The 27,026-nt window shown below is 47.0% G+C and overlaps 1 gene segment (V, D, J or C); it reads left to right on the top strand.

Moving 5' to 3' along the window:
• The window catches only part of LOC140898634 (T-cell receptor beta-2 chain C region-like), a 131,958-nt gene that overhangs the window by 8,834 nt on the left and 96,098 nt on the right, over window positions 1-27,026 (top strand). The window contains 2 exon segments of the C gene segment in view: window positions 11,170-11,334; window positions 24,941-24,960. Of these exon segments, the coding sequence occupies window positions 11,170-11,334; window positions 24,941-24,960 (185 nt within the window).

Below are 27,026 nucleotides of genomic sequence, written 5' to 3'. Positions count from 1 at the left end.
TCAGCCAGGGATCTGACATAGATCTCACAGACAAATTTTGCCATGACCTGGAAAATGCCTTTCAGATATTTACATTCTTGGACATCTCCTTGCTTATGTGCTTCTGCCATTTTTGCTAATATATCAAAGGCCTCTTCAGAAAGCTGAGGTTTCTTGCATAACCATGTGAAGATGATTTAAGATCCTAGCGGATCTTAAACATAAAAAAGAAGCTTACAAGAAGTGGAAGGTTGGACATATGACCAGGGAAGAGTATAAAAATATTGCTCGGGCATGTAGGAATGATATCAGGAGGGCCAAATCGCACCTGCACCTGCAGCTAGCAAGAGATGTCAAGAGTAACAAGAAGGGTTTCTTCAGGTATGTTGGCAACAAGAAGAAAGCCAAGGAAAGTGTGGGCCCCTTACTGAATGAGGGAGGCAACCTAGTGACAGAGGATGTGGAAAAAGCTAATGTACTCAATGCTTTTTTTGCCTCTGTTTTCACTAACAAGGTCAGCTCCCAGACTGCTGCGCTGGACATCACAAAATGGGGAAGAGATGGCCAGCCCTCAGTGGAGATAGAGGTGGTTCGGGACTATTTAGAAAAGCTGGACGTGCACAAGTCCATGGGGCCGGACGAGTTGCATCCGAGAGTGCTAAAGGAATTGGCGGCTGTGATTGCAGAGCCATTGGCCATTATCTTTGAAAACTCGTGGCGAACCGGGGAAGTCCCGGATGACTGGAAAAAGGCTAATGTAGTGCCAATCTTTTAAAAAGGGAAGAAGGAGGATCCTGGGAACTACAGGCCAGTCAGCCTCACCTCAGTCCCTGGAAAAATCATGGAGCAGGTCCTCAAAGAATCAATCCTGAAGCACTTTACATGAGAGGAAAGTGATCAGGAACAGCCAGCATGGATTCACCAAGGGAAGGTCATGCCTAACTAATCTAATCGCCTTTTATGATGGCGATTATGATGGTTCTGTGGATGAAGGGAAAGCAGTGGATGTATTGTTTCTTGACTTTAGCAAAGCTTTTGACACGGTCTCCCACAGTATTCTTGTCAGCAAGTTAAGGAAGTATGGGCTGGATGAATGCACTATAAGGTGGGTAGAAAGCTGGCTAGATTGTCGGGCTCAACGGGTAGTGATCAATGGCTCCATGTCTAGTTGGCAGCCGGTATCACGTGGAGTGCCCCAAGGGTCGGTCCTGGGGCCGGTTTTGTTCAATATCTTCATAAATGATCTGGAGGATGGTGTGGATTGCACTCTCAGCAAATTTGCGGATGATACTAAACTGGGAGGAGTGGTAGATACGCTGGAGGGGAGGGATAGGATACAGAAGAACCTAGACAAATTGGAGGATTGGGCCAAAAGAAATCTGATGAGGTTCAATAAGGATAAGTGCAGGGTCCTGCACTTAGGACGGAAGAATCCAATGCACCGCTACAGACTAGGGACCGAATGGCTAGGCAGCAGTTCTGCGGAAAAGGACCTAGGGGTGACAGTGGACGAGAAGCTGGATATGAGTCAACAGTGTGCCCTTGTTGCCAAGAAGGCCAACGGCATTTTGGGATGTATAAGTAGGGGCATAGCCAGCAGATCGAGGGACGTGATCGTTCCCCTCTATTCGACATTGGTGAGGCCTCATCTGGAGTACTGTGTCCAGTTTTGGGCCCCACACTACAAGAAGGATGTGGATAAATTGGAGAGAGTCCAGCGAAGGGCAACAAAAATGATTAGGGGTCTGGAACACATGACTTATGAGGAGAGGCTGAGGGAGCTGGGATTGTTTAGCCTGCAGAAGAGAAGAATGAGGGGGGATTTGATAGCTGCTTTCAACTACCTGAAAGGGGGTTCCAAAGAGGATGGCTCTAGACTGTTCTCAATGGTAGCAGATGACAGAACGAGGAGTAATGGTCTCAAGTTGCAGTGGGGGAGGTTTAGATTGGATATTAGGAAAAACTTTTTCACTAAGAGGGTGGTGAAACACTGGAATGCGTTACCTAGGGAGGTGGTAGAATCTCCTTCCTTAGAGGTTTTTAAGGTCAGGCTTGACAAAGCCCTGGCTGGGATGATTTAACTGGGAATTGGTCCTGCTTCGAGCAGGGGGTTGGACTAGATGACCTTCTGGGGTCCCTTCCAACCCTGATATTCTATGATTCTATGATTCTGTGATTGCTGCAGTGGCAGCATGTGATATAGCGTTATGTACACCACTCCAGACAATCTCCACATAATCTGAGAGGGTACCAAAGGTATGTCTGTGACCCTTGATGGCTTGTGCGTATTTCATGGCTTTAACAAGATCCTCAGAAAGACGTTGGTCATTGTACTGTTCTTGGACATCTGGCTTGTGAGGAGTTGGAAGAAAATAGTGAAAGATGAGTGACAACTAGTCTATGGTCTGAGTTGGCTTCTGCTTCTGAAAACCCAGTGAGATTTCACTATAGAATGATTTCTAATGAGGATGTGGTCAATTTCCTTCATGGCACATCCACTGTTTGAAAACCAGGTCCAGCAATGGTTGTTAAAGTGCCTAAATGAGGAGCCCATAACAAACAAGGCCTTGGCGGCACACAATGTCAAACACCAGGTTTCATACCCAGTTCAATCACAGTCAGTCATGGCACTGAAATCTTTGAGCACTAGCAATGTGTCCTGTGGCAGAGTTGACTGGATTTTTGCTGCTAGCTGTTGGTAGAAAGCATGCTTTTCTGCAAGTGATGCATCTTCTGTTGGTCCATAAGCCAAAATGACAGTAAGTGTCCATAATGATATTGGAGCCTAGCATACCATAAGTGTGGAGAGATGGGGTTCCCTGTGATTATACTCTGTGCTAAAGGTTGTCTAATAACAAGTGCCATACCTTGGGTTTGCAGTGGACCACCAGTGTGAAGGAAGGCTGCTCCTTCCACAGTAACTAGATGTGTCAGACAGGCCTCTGTGATGCCAGTGATTGTGATCTCATAATGGGTGAGTTCTTTGACAAGAGCTGTCTTGTACCCAGTCCCTTTCTGTGTTAGCACATTCCACATGGCAACATGGAACACACTTACAGGAAGTTGGTTTTGGGGCTGTGCTTTCTTTAAGTGGGGTTTGGGTCACACCTGTCCTATGTGTGCAGAGTATACTTCTCCTCTTGGAGTTGGTAATAGCAGGGGCTTTAACCCTGGTGTAGTTGCAATCTGTCATGGCTGGTTGCCCTGTCATTTCATTTTGCCTCCTTGGCACTGGAGAGACATAGAGGGGTTTGTAGAGGATAGATAGATGCTAATACACATTGACATTCCAGACTGTGATGATGGGAGAAGCTCCAACCCTCTGGCAAATTTCAGCCCTTCCTGGGGGGAAAGCCCCCTCTGATTGGCTGACTTCCCCAGTGCCCTGCCTCTTGGGGAAGGGCAGCCAACCACAGCTTCTGCAGGAAGCAGACAAAGAGCCTCTTGCCACCAGCAGCCAACACCTTTGGGAACAAAGGTGGGAACAAAGAGACCAGCAGCTCAGTGTGGTATCACCCCTGCCTCCCCACCCATGAACAATGGGATGGCTCCTCTGATCTTTCCCCCTTCCTGTCTCTTCCCTGCAGCACCCAGTCCCAAGAACCCCACAGCTGATTGTAGATTGTTCATCTACTGAACACCAACATGCAGTTACATGACAGATTTGGATTCTCTCTCTCTTGCAGGAAGGGAGGAGATGGGAGAAGATTTCCACAGTGAGGGGATGGGGAGACTGAGGGAAGTGAAAGAGCTAGGCAGAAAGATCTCAAGGAAGGTAAAAAAAGATCTCTGGGTGAAAGGGGCAGATGTGTTAAAACATTCTGAAAGAGAAGCCAGAATGAAAGTGAATCGTATAAAAATCTACTAATGAATTTAAAATGAATTTACTGAACAACTGGGTGTTACCATTTGTGTTTTGATTGAATTTGTTTTCAAAGTATCCCCATTTTCCAAAATATTCCACAGATTCTGAGGAGAAAATTCTAGAAAACTAGAAACATTTCCATGGCCCTGGTGATGCACCAATAAAACTGTAATATATTCAGCACATGGCTCAGTCTTTCAGGAAAGAAAGTGCAGAATAACATCTTCTACACTGCTGGAGGACAGAATGGAATACCATGAGATGGGATTTGCCCAGGGTAATGACTCCTGCTTCTCTTGTCTAAAGTGCTAAAGGATCTTTTCTGACCACAAATACTCAGGAAATCAGTTTTATATCTCATTTATAAGAACTTTATTTATCATTCATTATACAGGTTTCTCTCCTCCCCAGGTTTTCAAAAGGAAGCCAGAGGCAAAGGAGGGGCTCTGGTCTCCTCACCACTTCCTGTCACCTTCATAAAAACCAAGAAGTAAAAAAAGAGAAGAATAAAATTCATTGGCAAAAATGCTGAGTTTCCTGCTGCTTCTGGTGCCTGGTAAGAACCCAGAAATTCTTCCCTGACCCCTACGAAAGACGGGATCCAGCCAGATGTTCAAGAAGAGCACAGCTTCCCTACAGATACATACAGGCCAGGACATTAATATGGATCTTTCCAGAGTTCTGGGAATTGGATGCAGAAGTGATGTCAACAAACTGGAGAGAGTTCTGAAAATATCAGTGAAAGTGTTGGGGGCACCTAGGGACTATCCATTGAAGAAGGGTTAATGGAATTAAACATATTCAGCTCAGCCAAACTGCTAGTGAGAAGAGAACTAGGTACTATGACAACAATATCTGGAGTGTTACATATCAAGGAGGAAGGAGAATTGTTTTGGGTAGGAAAAGGTGATGTAACTAGAGGTAAATGGGGTGAAACTGTGTAAAAGGGGGAAACGTTAGTCTAGAAACTAGGAAATGCTTCCTAACAATGAGGATGGACTAGGCTGTGCAATAGTCTCCCAAGGGAAGAGGCAGAAACAGTGCCGCTGAAATAATTAGAGCCTGAATTGGTGATGCCATGGAGATTATGCTATAGGAGCAATCCTACATTGGCTGGGAGAGTGGCAGGCATTTTTAATGTGGTTTCATTGGACTTTTCATTGCTAATTTCTAGGGCTTTGGCTCTGTTTCTCTCACACAGGCTCTGGACTGGGAGTTCTCATCTCTCAATTCCCTAGAAATGCAACCCAGAGACCTGGAGAAACCATGAAGATAAAGTGTGTCCAGAATGAAACCAGCTACTCTTACATGTACTGGTACAAGCAGCTCCAGGGAGATGGTCCAAGGTTAATAGCCCAAAGTGTGTATGGGTCCAATGCTAGTTATGAGGAGGGGTATAATGCACCCAAGTTTCCAATCACTAGACCCAATACCAGGATCTCTTCCATGAGCATTGTGGATCTGAGAACCCAGGATTCAGCCAGCTACTTCTGTGCTGCCACTGAGTACACAGTGCTGTGAGGAGATCAGCAACTCAATCAGAAACCTTACACCCAAATGAGATAGAGCTGACAATAATGTAAGAGAGAGAGAGAGAGAGAGAGATGATGCACACCTGGCCTCAAACCCACAGAGGCATTGTTGGCTTCCCAGAGAAACAGACTTTTTGCAGCAGACACGGGCATGCAAAGTGAAAGACCTCTGGGCACTTGTAGCCTGTATTGTTCAGGGGAACAGCTTAGTTTTTTGTTACTTTGTGAGTTTTGTGTTTCAATTACTATAAATATTATAACAGGGTTCAAAAAGGAACTAGACAAATTCATGGAGGATAGGTCCATCAATGGCTATTAGCCAGGATGGGCAGGGATGGTGTCCCTAGACTCTGTTTGCCAGAAGCTGGGAATGGGCGACGGGATGGATCACTTGATGGTGGGGACAGACTGGCTAAGCAGCATTTCTGCAGAAAAGGACCTTGGGATTACAGTGGATGAGAAGCTGGATATGAGTCAACAGTGTGCCCTTGTTGCCAAGAAGGCTAATAGCATATCCTGGGCTGCATTAGTAGGAGCATTGCCAGCAGATCAAGGGAAGTGACTATTCCCCTCTATTCAACATTGGTGAGGCCACATCTGGAGTATTGCGTCCAGGTTTGGGCCCCCACCACAGAAAGGATGTGGACAAATTGGAGAGAGCCCAGTGGAGGGCAACAAAAATGATTAGGGGGCTGGGGCACGTGATTTATAAGGAGAGGCTGAGGGAACTGTGCTTATTTAGTTTGCAGAACAGAAGAGTGAGGGGGGGTTGATAGCAGCCTTCAACTACCTGAAACAGGGTTCCAAAGAGGATGGAGCTCAGCTGTTCTCAGTGGTGGCAGATGACAGAACAAGGAGCAATGGTCTCAAGTTGCAGTGTGGGAGGTTTAGGTTGGATATTAGGAAACACTATTTCACTAGGAGGGTGGTGAAGCCCTGGAATGGCTTACTAGGGAGGTGGTGGAATCTCCATCCTTAGAGGTTTTTAAGACCTGGATTGATAAAGCTCTGGCTGGTGATTTAGTTGATTTAGTTGGGGATTGGTCCTGCTTTGAGCAGGGGGTTGGACTACATGCATCCGATGAAGTGAGCTGTAGCTCAGGAAACCTTATGCTCAAATAAATTTGTAAGTCTCTAAGATGCCACAAGTACTCCTTTTCTTTTTATGAGGGGGAAAGGAATCCAGGAGAGCTGGCTGTATTTTAAAGAATCCTTATGGAGGTTACAGGGACAAACCATACCTATGTGTAGAAAGAATAGCAAATATGGCAGGCAACCAGCTTGGCTTAATGGTGAAATCCTTGCTGATCTTAAATACAAAAAAAGAAGCTTATACGAAGAGGAAGCTTGGACAACTGACCAGGGAGGAGTATAAAAATTTTGCTCAGGCATGCAGGAGTGAAATCAGGAAGGCCAAATCACACTTAGAGTTGCAGCTAGCAAGAGATGTTAAGAGTAACAAGAAGGGTTTCTTCAGGTATGTTGGCAACAAGAAGAAAGCCAAGGAAAGTGTGGGCCCCTTACTGAATAAGGGAGGCAACCTAGTGACAGAGGATGTGGAAAAAGCTAATGTACTCAATGCTTTTTTTGCCACTGTCTTCACGAACAAGGTCAGCTCCCAGACTACTGCAATAGGCAGCACAGCATGGGGAGGAGGTGACCAGCCCTCTGTGGAGAAAGAAGTGGTTCGGGACTATTTAGAAAAGCTGGACGAGCACAAGTGCATGGAGCCGGATGCGCTGCATCCGAGAGTGCTAAAGGAGTTGGCGGATGTGATTGCAGAGCCATTGGCCATTATCTTTGAAAACTAATGGCAATCAGGGGAAGTCCCGGACGACTGGAAAAAGGCTAATGTAGTGCCCATCTTTAAAAAAGGGGAGAAGGAGGATCCTGGGAACTACAGGCCAGTCAGCCTCACCCCAGTCCCTGGAAAAATCATACAGCAGGTCCTCAAGGAATCAATTTTGAAGCACTTAGAGGAGAGGAAAGTGATCAGGAACAGTCAGCATGGATTCACCAAGGGCAAGTCATGCCTGACTAATCTAATTGCCTTCTATGATGAGATAACTGGCTCTGTGGATGAAGGGAAAGCAGTGGACGTGTTGTTCCTTGAATTTAGCAAAACTTTTGACACGATCTCCCATAGTATTCTTGCCAGCAAGTTAAAGAAGTATGGGCTGGATGAATGGACTATAAGGTGGATAGAAAATTGGCTAGATTGTCAGGCTCAACGGGTAGTGATCAATGGCTCCATGTCTAGTTGGCAGCTGGTATCAAGTGGAGTGTCCCAAGGGTCGGTCCTGGGGCTGGTTTTGTTCAATATCTTCATTAAGGATCTGGAGGATGGTGTGGATTTCACCCTCAGCAAGTTTGCAGATTACACCAAACTGGGAGGAGAGATAGATATGCTGGAGGGTAGGGATAGGAACCTAGACAAATTAGAGGATTGGGCCAAAAGAATCTGATGAGGTTCAACAAGGACAAGTGCAGAGTCCTGCACTTAGGATGGAATAATCCCATGCACAGTTACAGACTAGGGACCGAGTTGTAGTAACTACTCAGAGAAGCTGGCAAGATGTAAGTCTAAGCGGGCTCTCCCCAGGCGAACTCCCAGGCTAACTCCCTCTGTTAGCCGCTCTGCTGTTCGCTGCTTGCTGACATTCTGGCAAGTACAATACATGACTTTGGCATAGGATGGGAAATCACGTTGAATACTGTATAGCATGAAATTGCAGGGGTGATTTTGAGAACACACCAAAACTTTTAACCCTGTTGGAATTGTCCAGGGGTCTGCTGGAGGCAAACACGGCAGTAGATAGAATGCTCTGGGATCTTTAACCACCATGAATGCTCAGGCCTTGGGTTAAAAGGCTGATTGGGAAGTCTGTAATATAGAGGTAAATATCTGAGACAAAGTGTCATTTCTTTCTTCCCTGACACACTTTTCAGAGCCAAGTGGCAGCAGTGGGAGGGGTATTGCATTCCTCTCACTTCCTGTTGCCTTAGCAAAATTCAAGTGCTACAAGAACCAATCCTGTCACATTTGTTGCTAGAGATGTTGAAAATTCTTCTCCTTCTGATGCCTGGTAAGAAGCCAGAACTCCCATCCTGCAATGGGGATACAGCAGCATGGCTAGCCACAGACAGGGATGGCATTGGACAGAGGCCCCTTTTGTGCCGGGCTAATGTATCTCTGCTCCTTTCCCCCTCGCTCACACAGGTACTGGGCTTGGAGACCTCATCTTGCAGTGGCCAAGAGCAGCAATCCAGAAACCAGGGGAGGCTGTGACCATGAGCTGTTACCAGAACGATACTGGTACCATGCTCTGGTACCAGCAACCCCAGGGAGAAGTTCTGAAGTTAATAGTCATTACTTATATTGGGTCAAGTCCCTCTTATGAGAAAGACTTCGATGAGAGCAAGTTCATGATCAGCAGAGAACAACAGAAGCTGTCTGTCATGACTGTGAAGAAAGTGACCGCCAGGGATGCAGCCACCTATTTCTGTGCTGATAGTGAGCACACACTGCTGTGAGCGGATCAGTGACTCAAGCAAAAACTTGCTCTCCCCTTAAGGAGACAGTTCAGAGGGGCATGGCGGGGGTGGGGGGAGTGTATGAGAAAGATGCAAGAGATCAGCTTGCAGCTGAGATCAATGACTCACAGCCTTCAAAACTAGGAACAATAGCAGCCTTGATAGTGACTCTAGCTATGGATCTGCATCTAAGCATTCAAGTAGCACTGAGATTGGTGCTAGACAGACAGAGAGTAACAGTTATCAGGGCCATTGATGCTCCTACTCAGGGCATAAGCTGTTCAGGACCTGGGGACTGAAATAATATTTAATAAATTATTGTCCCTCCACACAAACGCATCTCCATTTCATATATAGTATTGGGCGGGGGGGGGGGGGGGGATAGCTCAGTGGTTTGCGCATTGGCCTGCTAAACCCAGGGTTTTGAGGTCAGTCCTTGAGGGGGCCATTTAGGGATCTGGGGCAAAAATTGGGGATTGGTCCTGCTTTTAAGCACTAGCCACTCTCACAGACAGTGCACCCTGTCTTTGCCTGCACTGCTGGCATTTAACCAACTCCCCGGTGGGTACAATGCTTTGGATTTCCAGGAAAGGAGAAGAAGAAAGAAGCTAGACTACCAGAACTATCTTCTATTAACCTTCTTGGCTATGGCCACTGGAGGGCAACATAGTGCTAACAAAACAAAGCAGCAAAGAGCAAAACCAGAAAAAGAGTCAACAATCTTCCTGGCTATGTCTATTTTGTCTCTAGCTTCACCCGTGTAACACATAGCCAATGACCTGGTTTGGGTGAGAATGTCTGGACACAGGAGAGATGGGGAGAGCCATAGAGTAGGGTGTCCTTGACTTATTGTAAACCTCAAGCATTTGCAGATGCAAATTACTAAAAACTCCCACATTTCTCTGGCACCTGTGCATTCTAATTAGGAAATTGTCACCTATCACCAAAATGTAGCCAATACAGGGATAGAACATGGCAGCTGTCCTTTGCCAGTAATGCTACAAACAGGTCATGTGACTTCTCCCACTGGAACTGCAAAGGGGATTTAAAGAGGCAGAAAGAAATCACCACTTGGCCAGCACACTGACGGAGCAGAAAACTGACATTTCCCAGAATGCTCACGGTCAAGACCATGAAATCCTAATGTCGAAATATTGACACTCTTCAATGTGAAGCATCAGCAGGCTTTCTGTAGTGGGAGATGGGCTCAAGGTGCACACTTTGCATATGAATATCTAACCACTACAATTCTGGGGTGTGCGGATCAGGGTTTTAAGTTCTATCATAAATGGAACACAACATGGCTGCCAACTTGTTCTGGGTGCTTCGCCCCCTCCAATAAGTGCCCTGCCTCATGATCACCAATTCCTCCCCTTGAGTGGTTTTACAGAGCTCCTCCCCCTGAAAGGCATGCTGCGCCTTGTTCAATTATTGAGAATCATCACTCTGTCTTGTCTTTGCTGCAGATGCCATGTGGAGGGCATTGGTGTCTCCCTTGGCTTCCAGCTGCTGGCCGGTAAGAAACTGTCTCTGATATACTTTGCTGACTACAAGATGGTGCAGTTTTACTTTCTTTAGCATCTGAAATCAGATGCAGCATTAGCGGTAACATGTTTGCTGAATATGAGAGAAATCACAGAGGAGAAGGCCCTATTACCAAATTGGCAAGAGTGTGTAGGACAAAGTGAAGGGGCCTTTGCTAGATGAGTGGAGGAAACTAGAAAGGACCACTTCCAGATGGCAGGAAGTGCATGGGAGAGGGCTTATGTACTGACTGTGGTAAGGTTGTATGAAGAGAGACCATTGATAGAAGTGAAGAGGAAGCAGAACAAACACAAGGTCAGTGAGGTGATTAGACCAGTCCGTGGAGGGGTTGAAAATAGGGTGAACAGACAGCAAGTGTGAAAAATTGGGATGGGGGTGGGGGATAATAGGAGCCTATATAAGAAAAAAAACCCAAAAATCGGGACTGTCCCTGTAAAGTTGGGACATCTGGTCACCCTAGTTGAAAATAAAGGCAGGAGTTTTGAAGGTGAATCCTGAAATGCGCAGAGACCAAGTGAGGTATGTTCCATCCGCCCTGGCCTTCATTCACCCTGCCCCCTCCACTCTCCTTTGCAGGTCTTTGCAATGGGGTGATGGTGACACAGAAGGAGAAGTTTATAGTCATCCAGAATGGGAGCAAGGGAAGTTTCCCATGTGAACATGACGACAGCTCCTACTATACTGTCCTGTGGTGTCAGCAAAAGAAGGATTCAGAAAGGCAGTTGCAATTGGTAGCCTTCTCTGTAGATGGGAATCCAGCAATAATAGAAGATCAGTTCCAAACCAGATACAGTGTGGCACGGCCAGCAACGCTGAACACGTCCCTGACGATCAATCTGGGGATGGTTAAAGACACTGCAGTGTATTTCTGTGCAGCAAGTAAAGCACGGTGAGAACTTTGTGCCTCACACCTGTGCAATAACTTGCCAGTGCTGCTCACCTCATGTACTTTCCTACACATATACCTCAGGCCCAACTACACACAGAAATGGTGTGACAGTGGACAGAGATGTCACTTAGGGTATGTCACCAGAGCAAAAAAAAACCTACAGGAGTTAACAGTGTAGACATTAGGGTGTGAAACCCCATGATGCAGGAGCATCATGAAGCCTGATCTCCAGCCCAACATCCATTAGTTTTAGTCATGCAGAATGACCAGGACGGGGGAGAGAGGCAGCCGCCCAGGGTGTAAAGCTGGTGGGGGCGTAAAAATGGGGCTGCCCAGTGGTATCAGCCAGAGCCCAGGGTGCTCAGTGCCCTGTGCCCCGCAAGCTTGTGGGTCCATTCACCACAGTGAAGCAGGCTCTCCCTGGCAGTAGGACAGATAGGCAGGCAGGTCTTTGAGTCCCATCTGGTGGGAAGGGCAGAAGGCTGGTTTTAAGCGAGCTATGGGCAACCACTGGAGGTAGGAGGCCAGCTGCATAGAGTGCCTGCGGGGGAAAGTGCAGGGTTAGGGGAGAAGGTGGTGCAGGAGGGGAGTGCAGGGTTCACTGAGAAGGGGGCAAAGGAGGGAATGCAGGTGTAATCAGAGTCTGAATGAGCTCTCCCCTGACATCTAGTGGTGATCTGTGGAAAAAGACTTCAGGAGCTGATCTCCTTTGCATGGGCACACCCACCCTGCCTAGGTGATCAGTATGATGGGATTGCTTGTCCAAATGATCACTTTTGGCTGGTGTGAAATCCCCAGTCTCCTTGTTACTGGGGCAGGAGTAATAAAGCGCTGTTATCCTTGTTGTGTGAATCAAGGACAGCAGAACTGTACTTGACATTTCCTGACTGAGGGACTCACCCTCAACTCACAGCACTCACTAGTCAGGGGATAGGGGTTCCAAAGCCCAGTAAGTTGAGTGAGGGTAGGGATGAGTGATTGTACATAGCAGCATAGGCCTTGCCCAAGGGTTCTAGACACCATTAGACACTCTCTTTTTCCACTGTGTCATAATAAAGCTAATTTAGACTTAATTAAGGGTCTTGTTATGTGCTGCAGAGCTGAAATCACTGGCACCTAGATAAGGGTGGCTGCTGGAGTGGCTTGGTGAGCAGCCAGCAGGGTGGCTGCTGCGGCAGAGTGACAGAGCAGAGCCCCACAGAAAGGGACCGTGAGTGAGAGCCTGAGTAGTGGAGCAAATAAGCTGCCTCCTTTCCCTCACATCCAGGGTGGGAGGTGAACTCTGCAGATGCACTTCTGAACTCTGGGTTTCCATTGTCCCAAGACAGCAACTGTGAGTGGGGTGCAGAGAAGGGATGGGCACGTTAAAGGGACTTTTGAGTTGCTGGACTTAAGAACCTGAGAGGAAAAGGACACTGCCCAACTTACTTGGTGGTGGGTCTTTTGCATATGGTTTATGTTTATGAATCCTGTTTGCGGTGTTTCCCCAAATTAATGCTGCATTATTTCCCTCCTTTTATTAAAAAGTTTTTTGCTACATTCAAACTCTGTGCTGGCGAGAGGTGAAGAATTGCCTCTTAGAGGTGCCTGGGGGGTAGTGTGTAATTGTCCCAGGTCACTGGGTGGGGGCTCAAGCCAGTTTTGTGTTGCATTGTTGAAAAGGAACCCCTAGATACTGAAGCAGGCCCTTGCTGCCGCCAACTCTGACTGGCAGAAGGGTTACACAGCGTTAGGGGAGAAAGGGCTGCAGGAGGGGAGTGCAGCATTTGGGGAGAAGGGGTGCAGGAGGGGAGTGCAGGGTTGGGGAGAAGAGGGTGCAGGAGGGAAGTGCAGGAGTTAGGGGAGAAGGGGGCGCAGGAGGGAAGTGCAGGAGTTAGGGGAGAAGGGGACGCAGGAGGGGTGTGCAGGGTTAGAGGAGTGTTACCCAGGGTTTTTTTTAACCCAAAGCTCTTGGTAACTTTTACTTTCTGCGAGGTGGTGTTAGGAAATAAATTAAGAGAGACCCAGCCATCCAACTGATAGATGGCTGGCACAAACAGGACAACACAAGAGTGCTTTTACTTAAAGCTAAACTTTACTTAGTCTTAAGCACTTACACACATCTGGAACAGGTTAGTAAAACACCCCCAACCCTCGATAATTACCGAAGCTGAGTGTAGCTTTCGAGTGGCACAGCGACAGGCTTCCGTCGGCCAAACTTCCTTCTGCCGGTGGGGACCCCAAGATGTGTCCAGAGGGAGTGTTCCTGAAGAAACCTTCCCGAAGAGTTCAGCTACCTTAAACTTTTTCCCCTTATTTATACATTAGTAATACAACATATTACTTAAAGAAAACTTGCTAAGCAAGCAGTTTTTAAATGTTAAGCAAGAGGTTTTTTTATGACCGCTAATTAACCAGATATGTTTTTTTAGAGTGTTTATGCCTTGAGGCTCTGACAGACACATTCTTGAAGGCAAAAATAGACAAGCTTTCTGGTTTTTTTAAATACATATATCAGCAATTTTAACATTCTTAGCAGGAAGGACACGGGGTCAAGCTGCCCTTTCTGTGGCACGCAGTACCCCCTTTCCTCCTGCTTTGGTTAAGCTAAGGCCACTACATGGCCAATTTACGGCCTGCTGACTTGGCTCCTATTAGCAATAAGCAATAGTGGTTTCAGGCACTTTATTGGTTTGCCAAAGTTTTTCCATACAGGAGAAGGGTCGCAGGAGGGGAGTGCAGGGTTAGGGAAGAAGAGGAAGCAGAAGGGGAGTGCAGGGTTAGGGAGATGTGGGTATAGGAGAGGAGCGTAGGGTTAGAGGAGAAGGGTCAAAGGTGGGGAGTGCAGGGTTAGGGGAGAAGTGGAGAAGGAATGGAGTGCAAGGTTAGTGGAAAAGAGGAAGCAGGAGGGCAGTGCAAGGTTAGGGGAGAAGGGGGTGCTTCTGTCAGTGAAACTTATGTCGGTCAACTGGATTTTTTTTCACAACCCTTATCAACAAAAGTTTTACCAACAATAGTGCTAGTGTGTATATAGCCTTAGTTGTATGGCTGAAATATGACCATTGGATATCATTGTTGCTACCACTGTTATAGAATTGCAACAAATCTTGTACAAAGTATATCATGTAAGGTGTCAATGGAAAAGTTATGATTTACTAAGTATGTTTATTGTGTGTATATCTGTGTGTCATCACTGTACCTGAATATGAATATTGGCTATATAGATCTATATACCAAATATGTTTATTTCTGGGGTAGTACACAGAAGGTATAATTTACATTGAAGCCCAACAGCTTTGTATTGATGGCCCATGAAGGGCAATTGACTCTCACAATGAGCCAGAGAAGAAGCTTATCCATGTCCGGTGAGCCTTCCTGAGGATGATTTAGAAAGAATATGGGCAATGGCTGCTCCTGTGAATCAACAAGCCATGTAAGGGCATGTGACTTCTTTTTTGACGCTGGACTCTATCTTGGGCCTGTAATTTTCCACAAACTGAGATAGAGATTTGTTTGGGACAGTAAAATTCCATCCACATGGGAGAGGGTATAACATCTGGAAACATCACCATGTTGTCTTCATTTCCTCCTTCATTTCTCTGGGCTGGATTTCTAACAAGGAAGATCTAAACAAGGACTGATGACCCCCAGACTCTTTGGGTAATTTCCAGAGAGACTTTTGCACAGTAGTAGTTTATTGCATCACTGCTTCAAACCTGATATAAGAACTTTGCAGTCTCTTGTATGTAAATTATTTTCTTAACCATGTTAACTCTCTTCTTCCTTTCTCTTATGAATAAACCTTTAGATTTTAATTACTAAAGGATTGGCAGCAGCATGATTATTGGGTAAGATCTGAGTTAAAAATTGACCTGGCTCTGATCTCTTGAGATCATAGAATCATAGAAGATTAGGGTTCAAAGAAACCTCTGGAGGCCATCTAGTCCAACCCCCTGTTCAAAGCAGGACCAACCCCAACTAAATCATCCCAGCCAGAGCTTTATCAAGCTGGGCCTTAAAAACCTCTAAGGATGGAGATTTCACCACCTCCCTAGGTAACCCATTTCAGTGATTCACCACCCTCCTAGTGAAAAAGTTTTTCCTGATATCCAACCTAGACCTCCCCCACTGCAACTTGAGACCATTACTCTTTGATCTGGCATCTGCCATCACTGAGAACAACCTAGCTCCATCCTCTTTGGAACCTGCCCTTCAGGTAGTTGAAGGCTGCTATCAAATCCCCCCTCACTCGTCTCTTCTGCAGACTAAATAATCCCAGTTTCCTCAGCCTCTCCTCATAAGTCATGTGCCCCAGCCCCTTAATCATTTTCTTTGTCCTCCGCTGGACTCTCTCCCATTTGTCCACATCCTTTTGGGGGAGGGGGGGAAGGGGAGGGCAAAACTGGACGCAATACTCCAGATGTGGCCTCACCAGTGCCAAATAGAGGGAAATAATCACTTCCTTTGATCTGCTGGCAATGTTCTTACTAATGCAGCCCAATATGCTGTTAGCCTTCTTGGCAACAAGGCCACACTGTTGACTCATACCCAGCTTCTCATCCACTGTAATCCCCAAGTCCTTTTCTGCAGAACTGCTGCTTAGCAAGTCAGTCCCCAGCCTGTAGCAGTGCATGGGATTCTTCCATGCTAAGTGCAGGACTCTGCACTTGTCCTTGTTGAACCTCATCAGATTTCTTGTGGCCCAATCCTCCAATTTGTCTAGGTCACTCTGGGCCCTATCCCTACCTTCCTCTCCCGCCATTTTAGTGTCATCTGCAAACTTGCTGAGGGTGCAATCCATCCCATCATCCAGGTCATTAATGAAGTTGTTGAACAAAACTGGCCCCAGGACCGAACCCTGGGGCACTCCACTTGATACCAGCTGCCATCTAGACATCAAGCCGTTGAGCACTCCCTGTTGAGACAGACGATTCAGCCAGCTTTCTATCCACCTTATAGATCAGAAGAACCCTTTCTTTAATTAAATTGGGCTTCAGTAACCACTCATAGTGACTGAGTGGTGAAACATGGGCTGGAATGTCACAGCAGTGCGTGGTGAATTGGCCTCCAACCATTTCCTGTTACCTTAGTATATTCTGACTGTTAAGGAACATCTGTTGTTAGAAATCCTGAAAATTCTGCTCCTTCCAATGTCTGGTAAGGCCCCATAAATCCCAGGCTGCCCTGGGGGGAAAGCAGCACAGTTGTTTTTCTGCAGCTAATGAACACCCTGAGCATGGTCAGCTGGAGACCTGGCTGTCGGGGGAGGCTAGGCCCCGGCCCCTCCCCTTGTGCCAAAGACTCCATCCCTTCCCATCCGCCCCTCCATCTGCCCACACTTCCCTGCAGGAGCCCATAGCACACCCACCACAGCCCCCGGCCCCAGCACTGGGCAGCCTGGGAGCAAGGCCCCAGCCCCAGTGCTCCGGGCAGCGTGGTCAGCCCCTGTTCACCGGGCAGCAGCACTACTGGCCCTGGGGCTCCGGGCTGCCAGGCAGCACGGGCAGCCCCAGTTTACTGGCTGGTGCAGCCCCAGCCGCCCTGACTCCCTGGGGCCAGCCACGGCAGAGTGCTGGGAACCGCAGGAGGGGACCTGGCCCTGGGGCGGAGCATGGGCAGGGCACACTAGGCTATTTGGTAAGACACAGCCTACCCCACCTATGATACTCGCTGCCCATGACCCTGAGTATGGACAGAGGAGGTGGAGGACCCTTTGGTGCCTGTCTAATATACTTCTCTTCTTTTACCTCTTGCTCTCATAGGTGCTAGGGCTGGAGATCGCATCTCGCAATGGCTAAGAGCAGCAATCCAGAAACCTGGGGAGGATGTGACCATGAGCTGTTACCAGAACGACACTGCCCAGACAAACATGTCTGGTACCAGCAAACCCAGGGAGAAGGGCTGAAGTAAATAGCTACTGATATCATTGCATCACCACCCTTCTGTATGAAGGGCTACAAGGAGAGCAAGTTTCTGAACAGAAGAGAAGAAGAAGGGCTGTCTGCTGTAACTGAAAAGAAGATGCTATCTCAGGATGCAGCTACCTATTTCTGTGCTGCCTGTGAGCACGCAGTGTGGTGAGGGGATCCAGAACTCAAACACAAACCTGCCCTCCCCTGAGAGAGAGAGGGAGCAACTAAGGAGAAGAGGAGGGGAGGAAGAAAGAGAGAGAGATGCTGAGACCTGCAACAGCACCTGGCATCAAAGACTCATAATTTTCAAACTATGAAAAATAGCAGCCTTGACAGTGGCACTAGCATTGGATCTGCATAGAATCATCGGACTGGAAGGGACCTCAAGAGGTGATCTCGTCCAGTCCCCTGCACTCCTGGCAGGACTAAGTATTATCTAGACTATCCCTGATAGGTATTTGTTTAACCTGCTCTTAAAAACCTCCAGTGATGGAAATTCCACAATCACCCTAGGCAATTTATTCCAGTGCTTAACCACCCTGCCAGTTAGAAAGTTTTTCCTAATGTCCAACCTAAACCTCCCTTGCTGCAATTTAAGCCCAATGCTTCTTGTCCTATCCTCAGAGGTTAAGAAGAACAATTCTTCTCCCTCCTCCTTGTAACAACGTTTTATGTACTTGAAAGATGTTATCATGTCTCCTCTCAGTGTTCTCTTTTCCAGACTAAACAAACCCAAGTGTTATTATCCTGATTATGTGAATCAAGGACAGTGGAACTGTACTTGGCTTTTTGTTATGATGGAGGGACTTGCCATCAACTAAGTAGCACTCACTAGGCAAGGGACATGGGTTCCAAAACTCAGTGAATGGAGAGAGGTTGTGGCTAGGCATTTGTATCTTGTCGTATAGGTGCCTTTTGAAGGCCATAAATGCCAACTGCGTCACTGCCTCTCTCTATTGTGTAATAACAGAGCTAATGTTGATTCTACTGGGAGTCTGGTTACAGATTGCAGAGCTCAATCCACTTTGGGCTAATGGTGCACCAGCACTGGGGCTCCCCTACTGTAAGCTGAAATCACTGAGTACTGTGTTAAGTAGTAGGGGGCCTGAAGATATATTGGTAAGTGGCTTGCAGGAGCAGCTGGGGGTGAAGGCTGCAGCAGAAACCCACAGAGAGGTGGGACAGTCAGCTGTTGGAGCATGTAAGGTGCCCCTTTACTCTTTTTCCCCCTCCCCTGCATTTCCACACAGGCTGGAGGGGTTAAAACTCTACAGATGAACTTTTGAACTCTGGACTCACCAGAAACAGAGACTTTTGGGTTGCTGGACTTTAGGGTTCTTGGACTTTTGGGACTTTGGGTGACTTTTGTGTTGCTGGACTCAAGAATCAAAGGGAAAGGACATGGCCCAATTTGCTTGGGGTGGGTTTTTGCTCATGGTTTGTGTTATGAATTCTGTTGGTGGTGTTTCCCCAAGATGATGTCACATTGTTTCTCTCTCTTATGAAAAGGCTTTTGCTACACTCAGACTCTGTGCTTGCGAGAGGGGAAGTATTGCCTCTTAGAGGCGCCTGAGGGGGTGGTATATATTTGTCCCAGGTCACTGGGTGGGGGCTCGAGCCGGTTTGCATTGTGTTATTGGAATGGAACCCCTAGATACTGAACCCGGCCCTTGTTGCTGCCAACTCTGATGGGCAGAATGGTTACACCAGCATGGAGCAGAGCGGAAGAATCACTTCTCGTGTCTTGCCTACAACACTCCTGCTAATACATCCCAGAATGATGTCTGCTTTCCTTGCAATGCTGTTACACTGTTGACTCATATTTAGCTTGTGGTCTACTATGACTCCCCAGATCCCTTTCCTCAGTACTCCTTCCTAGGCAGTCATTTCCCATTTTGTATGTGTGCAACTGATTGTTCATTCCTAAGTGGAATACTGTCCTTATTGAACTTCATCCTATTTACTTCAGACCATTTTTCCAGTTTGTCCACATCTTTTTCAATTTTAATCCTATCCTCCAAAGCACCTGCCACCCCTCCCAGCTTGGTATCATGAGCAAACTTTATAAGTGTACTCTCTATGCATTATCTATATCATTGATGAAGATATTGAACAGAACTGGAGCCAGAACTGATCCCTGGAGGACCCCACTCCAGCATGACTGAACCACTGATAACAACTCTCTGGGAACGGTTTTCCAGCCAGTTATGCATCCACCTTATAGTAGCTCCATCTACATTGTATTTCCCAAATTTGTTTAAGTGAAGGTTATGAGAGACAGTACCAAAAGATTTACTAAAGTCAAGATATACCACGTCGATCACTTCCCCCATATTCCACATGGCTTGTTACCCTGTCAAAGAAAGTAATCAGGTTGGTTTGACATGATTCGTTCTTGACAAATCCATGTTGACTGTTATTTGTCACCTTATCTTCTAGATGTTTGCAAACAGAGTGCTTAATTATTTGCGCCATTATCTTTACGGATACAGAAGTTAAGCTGACTGGTCTGTAATTCCCCAGGTTGTCCTTACTTCCCTTTTTGTAGATTGGCACTATATTTTCCCTTTTCCAGTCTTCTGGAATCTCTCCTGTCTTCCATGACTTTTTAAAGATAATTGCTAATGGCTCAGGTATCTCCTCAGTCAGCTCCTTAAGTGTTCTAGGATGCATTTCATCAGGCCCTGGTGATCTGAAGACATCCAACTTGTCTAAGTAATTTTTAACTTGTTCTTTCTCTATTTTAGCCTCTTCTGATCCTACCTCATTTTCATTGGCATTCACTGTGTTAAACATCCAACCACCACCAACCTTCTTGGTGAAAAGCAAAACAAAGAAGTCATTAAGCACCTCTGCCATTTCCACATTTTCTGTTATTGTTTTTTCCCCCTTATTGAGTAATGGACCTATCCTGCCTTTGGTCTTCCTCTGCTTCTAATGTATTTGTAGAATGTTTTCTTGTTACCCTTTATGTCTCTAGCTAGCTTGATCTCATTTTGTGCCTTGGCCTTTCTAATTTTTTCCCCTACATACTTGTATTATTTGTTTATATTCATCCTTTGTAATTTGACCAAGTTTCCACTTTTTGTAGGACTCTTTTGATTTTTAGATCATTGAAGATCTCCTGGTTCAGCCAGCGTAGTCTCTTGCCATACTTCTGATCTTTCCTATGCAGTGGGATAGTTTGCTTTTGTGCCCTTAATAATGTTGCTTTGAAAAACTGCCAATTGTCTTCCATTGTTTTTCCCCTTAGACTTGCTTCTCATGGGATCCTACCTACCAACTCCCTGTGCTAAAGTCTGCCTTCTTGAAATCCATTGTCTTTATTTTGCTGTTCTCCCTCCTACCATTCCTTAGGATCATGAACTCTACCATTTCATGATCACTTTCATCCAAGTTGCCTTCCACTTTCAAATTCTTAACCAGTTCCTCCCTATTTGTCAAAATCAAATTCTAGAACAGCCTCTCCCCTAGTAGCTTTTTCTACCTTCTGAAATAAAAAAAAATGGTCTCCAATACATTCCAAGAACTTGTTGGATAATCTGTGCTCTGCTGTGTTATTTTCCCAACAGAGTAGTTGAAGTCCCCCATCACCACCAAGTCCTGCGCTTCGGATAATTTTGTTAGTGGTTTAAAAAAAGCCTCATCCACCTCTTCTTCCTGGTTAGGTGGTCTGTAGTAGACCCCTACCGTGACATCACCCTTGTTTTTTACCCCTTTTATCCTTACCTGGAGACTTTCCATTTCAACCTCAGTCCAAGTGCATACATTTTTAATATATAAGGCAACACCTCCTCCCTTTTTTCCCTGTCTGTCCTTTCTGAGCAAGCTGTACCCTTCTATACCAATATTCCAGTCATGCATATTATCCCACCAAGTCTCTGTAATGCCAACTATGTCATAGTGGTCTTTATTTACTTGCATTTCCAGTTCTGTCTTGTCTCTCCCTTATCCCTGCTATAACACCCCATGCTTCCCCCAAATTCCGACCCTTCTTCCAAGTCTCCATGTTTTTGACTTACCTTTGGCCTTTGGTCACCTGCCCCCTTCAAACCTAGTTTAAAGCCCTCCTCACTAAGTTAGCCAGTCTGTATCCAAATAGGTTCTTCCCCTTCCTTGATAGGTGGACCCTATCTCTGCTTAGCAGTCCTTCTTCCTGGAACGGCATCCCGAGGACAAGGAAGACAAAGCCCTCCTGGAAACACCACCCTCGCAGTCAGGCATTCACCTCCAGGATGCATCTGTCTCTGCCTAGGACAATACCCTCGACCGGAAGGATCAAAGAGAACACCACCTGTGCACCCAACTCCTTCACCCATACTCCCAGAGCCCTGTAGTCACTTCTGATCTGCTGAGAGTCATACCTTGCAGTATCATTAGTGCCCACATGGATGAGTAGCATGGGGTAGTAGTCAGAGGGCCGGATGATCCTCGATAATCCCTCCGTAAGGTCTCAGATATGGGCCCCTGGCAGGCAGCATACCTCCCAGGATGCCATGTCAGGGCGAAAGATGGGTACTTCCATCCTCCTCAGAAGAGAGTCACCAACCACCACTATCCTACGTATTCCTGCTGGGAGTGGTGGCAGTTGATCATTTGAGGCAGTTGATCATTTTTCTGTATTATTCCCTATGCACAGGCAAAGAGTAACATTGTGGAAGAGTACAGGCCTGAAACAGGAATGAAAAAGCAGGCAGCACAAGCACAGGCTTCATCTATACTTGGCACATCCACCCACCACCTCCTCACTAATGTACCTCACTCAAGAGGGTGGAGTCAGAGCTCATTCAAAAAGCCCTTTTTAGTGGTCGATCTCTCTGCTGAGATGATCGTTTAAGGTGTCATTGTGAAGTCACCCCTGTAGTCATGCCACATAGGCCTATTGACTTGCAGGTGATCTGTGTCTCAGCTGGGAATCAAGATCACCGCTCCCAGGGAGGGAGGAATATCCACAGGCCTCTCTGGTTCAGCTGTTGTGTCTGTGAGTGTCAGAGCCTGGAGCCAAACCACAAACAGACCCCTTCTGTTGTCTCCAGGTGTAGGAGAGGAACCAGCCCTACAGAGCAGTGCTGGGGGAACATCCCTGCTAGTGAGGCAGAGATGGGGATGCAAATAGTCTGGTACGTGTCCATCTGTTTCATGGCAGCAAGTAAGTCATTGGCTGAAAGGTGAATCCCCATCCCTGTGTTTGCAGGACACAGCTCTGAACATTTCCCTGTGTGACATTTCTTTTGTCACCATCTCACGTGTTTTGTCTCTTTCCCTCACAGGATGCTCAGGTGGTCAGATCAACCAAACCCAGAGTCTGGTCCTAGAAAAGGGACACCAAGCCCAGCTCATATGTAAACAAACCTATGGGCATAACAACATGTTCTGGTACCGGCAGGACCCAGGACAGGACTTGCAGCTGCTCTTCCTCTTTGTTCATGAAGAGCTAACAGACAAAGGCAATGTCACTGATCGATTCCAAGCTAAAAAGCTGCAGCCTGAGCGCCTTAGCTTGAACATTTCACCCGTGAAGCCAGAGGACTCAGCTGTGTATTTCTGTGCCAGCAGTCTAACACAGTGCTTCAGAGTCACCTCCTTCCCCTGCAAAAACCTCCTCCCCTTGCTACTGCAGCTCCCTTCCCAAAGAGGGGCTTCCCCCTGCATCTCTACCCACAACCAGTGCCGTAAGAGGGAGGAGAAGAGGAGGAAGTCTCAATCTATGTCAACACTATATGGGTACCTACAGGAATGAGGAGGGGATTAAGGCACACTCTTCTGGGTAAAAGGAAATGGGATAGGACAGCTCCCCTGGGAGATCCATGCAGGACACACAGGCTCAGCACTAATATAATCTGCCACTGTGTCCTGGCCCTGTGTCCATAGATACATCTGCCCCCCAAATCCTTAACTAACCAGTGGTGTGCAGCATCTGGGAGCAGAACCCACACTCTCCCACTCGAAAAGAGCAGGCCTCAGTCTGCCGAGTGAGCAGAGTTCAACCACTTGCTCTGCCCTCGGTGGGAACTGATAGAAACAGAAGGTTTGGCACATCCCACCCAGTAGGGGGCATCAGCACATACAGATAAAAAATGCATCATGGGGCATGTGGTCCTGTACACAGTCCTTAGTACCCTAGAAGACAGAGTCTCATAGCAGAGCAGTCATGGGAGCGGAAGAACGGCTGCATGGTGTTTGATCAGGAGCCCTCTGCCTTTGGATTTTCCATCAGTGCTGAGTGCACAAGAACATTTTTCTCTGTGGGGAGTAACACACTTCCATCTCCTTTGTTCTCTCCATGTTTGTCAGCACCCTTTCATCCTTGTCCCTCTCATGTTCCTTGTTCTCACTGACTTTCCATACCACCCCTTCCAAATGAAAAACTAAAACTGTATCTTAGTTCCTTAGTTAGTAAACTAAGAGTTGTAACTAACAGTTTACTTTTCAAATATTTAGATTGAAAGGTCCTTGGGGCAGGTGCCGTGTCTGTTTTATTTGTCTGTAAAGTGCATAGCACATTTTTGGACCCAATGGCTACGGCCATGTCTACATTGCACTTTTGTCAGTAAAACTTTTGTCACTCAGGGGTGGACAGCTCTCTCTTGCCAACAAAGAGCGGCAACACTGCGTACCTTACAGCGGCATGGCTATAGTGGCACAGCTGTGCCGCTGTAAGGTGCACAGTGTAGACATAGCCTTCGATTGTGTGTTTGAGTTTCTCTGTGACCACCATGAGACATCTTAAAGAGGATTTCAAAGGATTGGTTTTCAAAAGAAAGGTACTTAAGACTTTCTGAAAATCAGACTCCTTTACACTGTTTTAAGTTAAGTATACATTAGATATATCACTGGGTATTTTGGAAAATCTGTATGTCAGTTTATAATAATAATCAACTTCATTCAGTAGGTAGGTGATTCACTACATTAAGTTAATGGGGTACTTGGGACAGAGGAAAGATGCATTGTTAGAGTTTTGTCCTTTCAGAAGATACATTAACCCAAACTCCCCTTCTGTGGCTCTGGTGGGCTGTCTGGACAGACGTTAAAATTCCCCAGATCTTTTCTTAAGGAGATGGGGGATAACCCCAGTCCTTCAGGCTGTATCTACACTACAGAGCCTATGCTGGCCTAGCTATGTAGGTATAGCTATACTGACAGAGCCCCCTGGTGTAGACACAGCATACTCTGACATACTCTGACAGCAGGAGCTTTTCTGCCAGTGTAGGAACTCCCTCTCCCTGAATGAGATTAACTATGCTGACGAAAGCGTGCTTCTGTCTGCATAGCTGCATCTCACTGGGGTTTAGCCAGCATAGCTATGGCACTGGGGGCTGCTTTTATCACACCCCTGACTGACATAGCTATGCCGGTATAAGTATTAAATGTAGACCGAGCCTCCTTAAAATAGGTTATAAGCCTGAGGTTGCTGTGAGCTGATGCTCAGCAGAATGGCCTCTGCAGTGTCTACGCAGAGTCTATACTAGAATGCGCATTGAGCTGATTTCACAATCAGCTCATCCAAATAATGGGTTCCATCTCAGAGCTGGGAATCGAGATCACCTCTCAAGAGGGCCCAGCAGAATAAGCCTGAACCTTCTCAGAAGTCTCCCTTGGGTCTGCCTGTGCAGGAGCCAATGGTGGTGACAATGACAACAGGTCCCGCCTCTGTGTGCTGATAGAAGAGCCATATAAATGTCAGTGCTGGGGAACACCTCTAAAGATGGAAATGCAGATAGTCTGGTGCATGGCCATTTGTCTCTTAGGAGCAAGTAAGTTTTTGGCTAAGTCATGAAATCCTTGTCCTGGAGTTTGCAGGGTGCAGCTGTGGAGGTATCCCCATGAGCCACTGGTTTCACTGTGTCTCTCTCATGTGTTTTGTCTCCTTCCCACAGAAGGTGCAGATGTCCGCTTCAATCAGACACTGAGTCTGGTACTGGAGAGAGGAAAAATAGCGGACCTACACTGTGAACAAAATATTAATCATGATTACATGTACTGGTACCAGCAGCATCAGGGCAAAGGATTGCACCTGATCTATTATTCCTATGATACAGCTCAAGTAGAGCCAGGAAATATTTCTGAGAGATTCACAGCTGTCCGGCCACAAACTCAGCTCTTTCAGCTGAAAATCTCACCTGTGAAGCCAGAGGACTCGGCTGTGTATTTCTGCTCCAGCAGCTTAGACACAGTGCTTCAGAGTCACCTCCTCCCTCTACAAAAAACCACCTCCCCTTCCTGAACACCACTTCAGAAAGAGGAACGCCATCTCCCCATCTCCCACAGAGTAGGGAGGTGTGCTGCCACACAGAGGAAAATAGCTCCTGGTCTATATTAAGAGCTCCAGAGATGAGTAAACTTCCTATTATTACATAAGATGGTGCATTCCCCAGAGATCTCCAGCTCCCATTGTGACAGTCCTCTACTTTTTCAAGCACCACAAACCCCGACACAAACTGCCAAATCCAATACTAAGTCCACCCTAGCACCACTGTGATCCTGATCCCCTTTGTTCATTCCCCGTAGCCAAAGCCTCACCCCATCTTTCCCCCAAATAACCACTCAGGGTACGTCTTGACTGAAATTACAAGGTGTGATTGCAGCTCAAGATGACATACTCGAGTGACCTTTAATCTAGCTAGTTTAGGTCCTGGGGCAGTGAAGCTGCACTAGTGCAAGCTTCGATGTGGGCTAGCCCCACCAGTAATTACCCAGGGTTCTGGGCGGGTTTGTACTGAAACTCACATGGATGCAGCTTAACTACCCAAGTTAGTGAAATTAAAGCATGGCCATTCGTCTCTTGGGAACAGGGCTGTCCTTACCCATACGCAAAGTATGCAGCTGCGTAGGGCACTGGTGCCCTGCGCAGCTCCGTGCTGCTCCAGCCCCTGCTCTTCCCCAGGGCCCCTGCCCCTGCTCCGACCCACCCCCACCCCTTCCCCAAAGCCCCTCCCCCTGCTCCTCCCACCCCCGCCCCTTCCCAGCCCTGCCCCACACCCCTGAGGAGTGCAGCAGGAAGTGCAGTGGCCTGGCCCCAGCCACACCACCAGTGAGTGCTGGGGGGTGGTTCCCCCCTGTTCCCCAAGCCAGCCCCCCAGTGGAGGCCTGGGGCCCCACACACACCCCACGGGGGGGGGGGGGGTGGCTGTGTAGGGCCCCAGAATAGCTCGGGATGACCCTGCTTGGGAACATATATGTCACCTGCTGAGATATCAAACCTCATCCTTGTGTTCGCAGGATACAACTCTACTGCCATGAGCCATTTGCTTGACTGAGTACATCTCTTGTATTTTGTCTTTTTCCCTTCTCAGGACACATAGGGAGTCTGGCAATGGAGAGAGAACAGTGAGGCCATCTGTCTTGGAAACTAAATGATAGGTATGATAGTCTACCTGGTACTAGCAGCCTCTGTGAAGGGCTCTGCAATTCACCTCCTGGTCTGAGACCATAGAATATGTAGAGAAATGTGGTGTTCCAGTGGGATTTGCAGATGCTCACTGGGACATCCGGTTCTTTCAGTCAAATCCGTCTCTAACAAAGTGAATGACTCAGCTGTGTGTTTCTATACCAACATATAGACATATAGCACTTTAAGAGCTTCCTCCTGTGTAGTAGAACTTCTCCTCCCTTCTTTGGGAGAGCAGCTCTATCTCACCAGCCCTGCACACGAACAGGGCTGGAAGTGACACTGGCTATGCTCTAGATTAACCTTTAAAACAAGTAAGTTGCAACTGCAGATAAGTCAAGTTGCTTATGTAACACTGACAGACCCCAGTGGGCAGGATTGAACCCGGGACCTCAGGAGGGTT

The sequence above is a fragment of the Lepidochelys kempii genome, chromosome 1, assembly GCF_965140265.1.
Source record: "Lepidochelys kempii isolate rLepKem1 chromosome 1, rLepKem1.hap2, whole genome shotgun sequence".
Taxonomy (NCBI): domain Eukaryota; kingdom Metazoa; phylum Chordata; order Testudines; family Cheloniidae; genus Lepidochelys; species Lepidochelys kempii.
This window is presented reverse-complemented; position numbering and strand designations above follow the sequence as displayed.